General features: G+C 49.9%; 1 protein-coding gene across 1 annotated transcript in view; it reads right to left on the reverse strand.

The window, feature by feature from the left end:
* LOC142465567 (uncharacterized) overlaps nt 1-4,650 on the reverse strand; it is a 49,048-nt gene extending 44,398 nt beyond the window's left edge. The window contains 1 exon segment of the mRNA XM_075569572.1: nt 4,000-4,650. Within this exon segment, the coding sequence (XP_075425687.1) occupies nt 4,000-4,035 (36 nt within the window). The 5' untranslated portion in view covers nt 4,036-4,650.
* Between the last annotated feature and the right edge of the window lie 231 nt (nt 4,651-4,881).

Here is a 4,881-nt window from a genome sequence, read left to right on the forward strand (position 1 = left end):
ATATAGTGTGTGTGTTATATACAAATAGTCAATGTTCCAAATTGGCAAACGGGGTTCATTTGATAAACTACTTATTATTGCAATGTATGATCATACTCATTCAAAAGTCTACAAGACTCATTCTGCCAGGGAGTGTACAGGCAGCCTCTTTATACATTTAATTTCCTTTGTTCAAAATGTGTTACTAAGCAGAATATACTAACCTGTCACGGGAGACTCCTGTGGCGGGTAGGATCTTGGTGGCCGGAACAGCAGGAGCGTAGTAGGGGTCACAAGCAGATATCAGAGGCAGGCGGCAGATAGCGAAGTCAGGTAACAAGCAGGGGTCCGAGGCAGGCGGCAGGTAGCAAAGTCAGGTAACAAGCAGAAGTCGGTAACGAGGAGACTGGAACAGGACAGGCGAGCAGGGACAGGTCTGGGAGCAGGGACTGAGAACGGGAACAAACAGGGACAAGCCAGATTACCAGCAAGGGCCTATACTGCAAACAGACTCAAATACAGGTACAGGAACAAATCAGGATCAGAGGCATGTGCATAGGAGTCTGACTCGAAACAGAGGCAAGGGAGGAACAGGAAAGGGAGGTTTATATATGCAGGCTGAGAGGGAGCACAGGTGCAGAGGTGTCAGGTATCAGAGTCTGGAATGTTCCTTAGTTAGCAGCAGCAATCCCGGTGGACTAGTATAGGTACTGCAGGCTAGAACAAGACATTGAGAGTGGCAGCAGTCCCGGTGGCCAAGCATGGATACAGCAGGCTAGCGAATATGACATAACCACTGCTTAATTCTTAAACCAATCATCTTACAGCTCATTAAACCTGGTTAAAACTGGCGTCAAACAGACATAAATACCTGGTACACACTATCACAAGAATGTTTGGAGACCAAAGTGGAGATGTTTGGCCATAATGCACAGCACCACGTTTCGCGAAAACCAAACACAGCATATCAGCACAAACACCTCATACCAACTGTCAAGCACGGTGGTGGAGGGGTGATGATTTGGGCTTGTTTTGCAGCCACAGGACCTGGGAACCTTGCAGTCATTGAGTCGACCATGAACTCCTCTGTATACCAAAGTATTCTAGAGTCAAATGTGAGACCATCTGTCCGACAGCTAAAGCTTGGCCGAAATTGGGTCATGCAACAGGACAATGATGCCAAGCACACCAGCAAATCTACAACAGAATGGCTGAAAAAGAAAAGAATGAAGGTGTTGCAGTGGCCCAGTCAAAGTCCAGACCTCAACCGATTGAAATGCAGTGGCTGGACCTTAAGAGAGCTGTGCAAAAACAAATGCCCACAAACCTCAATGAACTGAAGCAACGTTGTAAAGAAGAGTGGGCCAAAATTCCTCCACAACGATGTGAGAGACTGATAAAGTCATACAGAAAACGATTACTTCAAGTTATTGCTGCTAAAGATGGTTCTACAAGCTATTGAATCATAAGGTATACTTCGTTTTCACACATGCCTTCTCCATTTTGGCTTTATTTTTGTTAAATAAATCATGACGGTGTAATATGTCATGTACAGTATTGTTCATCTGAGGTTGTATTTACCTAATTTTAAGGCCTGCTAAGGAACAGATGATTCTTTTTATGTCATGATATGTAAAACCATAGAATTCATAGAGGGTGTACTTTCTTTTTCACACAACTGTACATATATACACACACATACAGATGCAGCGGACGTTATTCGAACACTTCACGCGTTGTATACCTCAGAATACCCATGTCATGGCGGGTGATTTCTGCCAACCGTACCGCCTTAAGATGCGCGTTGGTAAGTGTTTTTATCGAGTGCAGAAAATGGCATTTTAGATTTGTCTGCAATACAAGGTTGAAACATATAGAGTGAGGAGAGAGGGGGCTGCAAGGAGATGGAACACAAGCAGCCAATCAAGCTGCTACATTTGTGTAAGGGGAACTCATGCTGATAGTTAGGCAGGAGGAAGTTGAGAGAGAGTTCTAGCCAGGACAGGGAAAGAGCAGGTTGTGCCCACAGAGCTGAGCTCTGGGGGCTAGGCAAGACTACCCTTGCAGGCCCCAATTACTTTCCCTTCCCTTAGTTTGTGGCCAGGGAATACCTATAGTGCTGAGGGCATTTCCCCTTTAGTGTTATTACAGTTTAGAAATAGAGCTGTGTGTGAAAGTCACCGAAGCCTGCGTTTGGGATCGAACGTGGCATTAGGCCTAAGACTCGTGCCAGAGGGATATCGGTGTAAAAAAGAGGACCCTGTGGACGCGGATCCGGAGCTCGACGAGATCCTTTGCGAAGATCCATCACCCGGTACAGGACGCGAACCGGGCAAGTACCCACAAGTGCACCAACGCTTCACGGGGCAGCGCTGCCATACACGTGGACTGGGAGTAGACCGGGACACTGGGACACTGGTGCGTGTTACTTCTACTTAGTGTGGGTGTGGGTTATATGAATATGTGTTATGTTGTTGTTATGTCGCAAGTTAAGTTTAGAGAGTAAGTTACCTTTTTCAGTAAAGCTATTTATATACAGACTGCGTGTATTTTACGATTAAGGTGTTCCCGGTTGGGGCTAGCCCACTATATAGTGAGGACCTTATCTGGGTGGAGGCACTGTCAGAGTTCTGTTATATTGCACCCCAGGCTCCCAAAAGCGGAGGCTCCTCCTGGAAGCAAGCAGGTAGAGGCAGCACCCGTAGTCAGGGCATTCCACCACCTCAGTTAGATAAGGGGGGGTGGGGGGGATAACCTTGTTACATATATATACACTAACTAATATATATACTAGCTGATATTCCCGGCGTTGCCCGGGATTTACCCCCCTTCAGAGCTCCGTCCCCCCCCCCTCCTCCACACCTCCGTTCCTCCCAGCTCCGTCCCCCCCTCATTCACAGCTGCGGTCTCCCCTCCCTGCACCCCACATAACTCTCCACCCCCCCAGCACCCCACATAAGGTCCCCCCTTGCACCCCACATCACTCTCCCCCCCTTGCACCCCACATCACTCTCCCCTCCCCCTGCACCCCACATCAGTTTCCCCCCTGCATCCCACATCAGTTTCCCCCCTGCACCCCACATCAGTTTCCCCCCTGCACCTCACATCAGTTTCCCCCCTGCCCCTCGCATCAGTTTCCCCTCCCTGTACCTGACTTCACAGTCCGTCCCCCCCATGCATGACCTCCCAGTCCTTGTTCCCCCCCCCCCCGGTCCCCGGCGCTCCTGCGGGTAAGGTGAGTTGGGAGGCAATGCGGCGGCTATGTGTGAGGCGGCGAGTGATGCGGGAGCCAGCGCTCTTTCCCCCCCTCCCGTCCCGGGGCTCATGTTGCCCCCCCTACCCCGGTCCCCGGCGCTCCCGCAGGTGAAGCGGTGAGTGGTGAGGCAGTGCGTCAGCGGGTGATGCGGGAGCCGCCGCTCGTTCCCCCCCTCCTGTCCCTGGCGCTCGTTCTCCCCCCTACCCCGGCGCTCCCGCGGGTGAGGTAGGACCTGGCGGGTGATGCGGGAGCCAGCGGCGATGTGAGGAGGGAGGGTGTAGGGTGTGAGGGGCGGCGGGTTGATGTGAGGCGGCGTGCCGCTCGTGCTGGAGGGTGTGAGGGGCATATATATAGTGGTCGACAAATCACCCAAAAATCTACTCGCCGAACCAAAAATTCTACTCACCACCTAGTCCCAACCCCGCCCCCAGCCTCGCCCCTAGCCCTAAAAAATAAATAAATAAAATAAATTGAATAAATTCCTAGTAAGAGCATTCGTTTTTGACATAAGTTTATTTATTGTATTACATTATACTACAATTAGTCCTTGTTACGTGTGTGTGTGTGTGTGTGTGTGTGTGTGTGTGTGTGTGTGTGTGTGTGTGTGTGTGTGTGTGTGTGTGTGTGTGTGTGTGTGTGTGTGAATGTCGGATCTAGGGGGGAAAAAGCCAGATATGAATGACTAGTTACCTTAACCCCTTAACCAGTGTCTGGATGCCCCCACTTCCCAATATCTAAAGCAGCAATCCCGCCTGGGATCTTACCTGATCCGCAGTCTCTCGATGTCCAGGTACCCTCATTCCCGCAATGTTATATGTTGGAGGGGAGGCGTTCCCTACCTGTCTTCTGGGTTAGGGGGGATTCCAATGTCTCCTGTGTGAAGCTTGAGTCAGATCTGGAAGAAAGCAGTATAGGTTATTTCGGTGTAGTATAGGGCAGTTAAGATATATATAGGGTAAATAAGATATCCAGATCCAGAGTGTGAGACAGAGAGAGTGTGGGTGAGAGAGAGACAGAGAGTGTGTGGATGAGAGAGAGAGAGGGGGTGACAGAGAGGGGGTGACAGAGAGAGACAGAGTGACAGAGACAGAGAGAGGGTGACAGAGAGGGAGGGTCAGGAGGTGGGTGACTGGGTGACTGTGTGAGCAGGTGACGATGGCTGTGAGTGGGCAGGTGACGGTGGCTGTGTGTCTGTACACACACAGTGTCTCACACAGACACACAGTGACACATACACAGTGTCACTCAGTATTTTATATTTCATTGTATAATTTATTGTAATTAGATCAGTAGCATATAAACATTGAATGGGGGAGGTACACTACTGAGGAAGCCGAATCACCGATTGGCGAAACGCGTAGAGTGGTACCGCCCAGATTGTGACGCGACTGTGGAGGAAGGCACCCCTGTATGCGAGCCGGATGTGACGTCAACATCCAGGGACCAACGACGGAGTGGTGTCTCCAACGTATCCGTGTTTGGGTTGCAGCCGGAGCTTCCGTCGGAGGTGGTGCGGTGAGAGGCGGCATAGAGCTTATCTCCCAGTGGTCACACTAAAGCTATTCATAGCTTATATGCTGTTTTTATTTGGCAACACTAAGTGTGCATTTTTAAGGAGTTTTATAAATTGTGTTGTATCATCTGAT

This window comes from Ascaphus truei, chromosome 14 (assembly GCF_040206685.1).
Source record: "Ascaphus truei isolate aAscTru1 chromosome 14, aAscTru1.hap1, whole genome shotgun sequence".
In the NCBI taxonomy this organism is placed as follows: domain Eukaryota; kingdom Metazoa; phylum Chordata; class Amphibia; order Anura; family Ascaphidae; genus Ascaphus; species Ascaphus truei.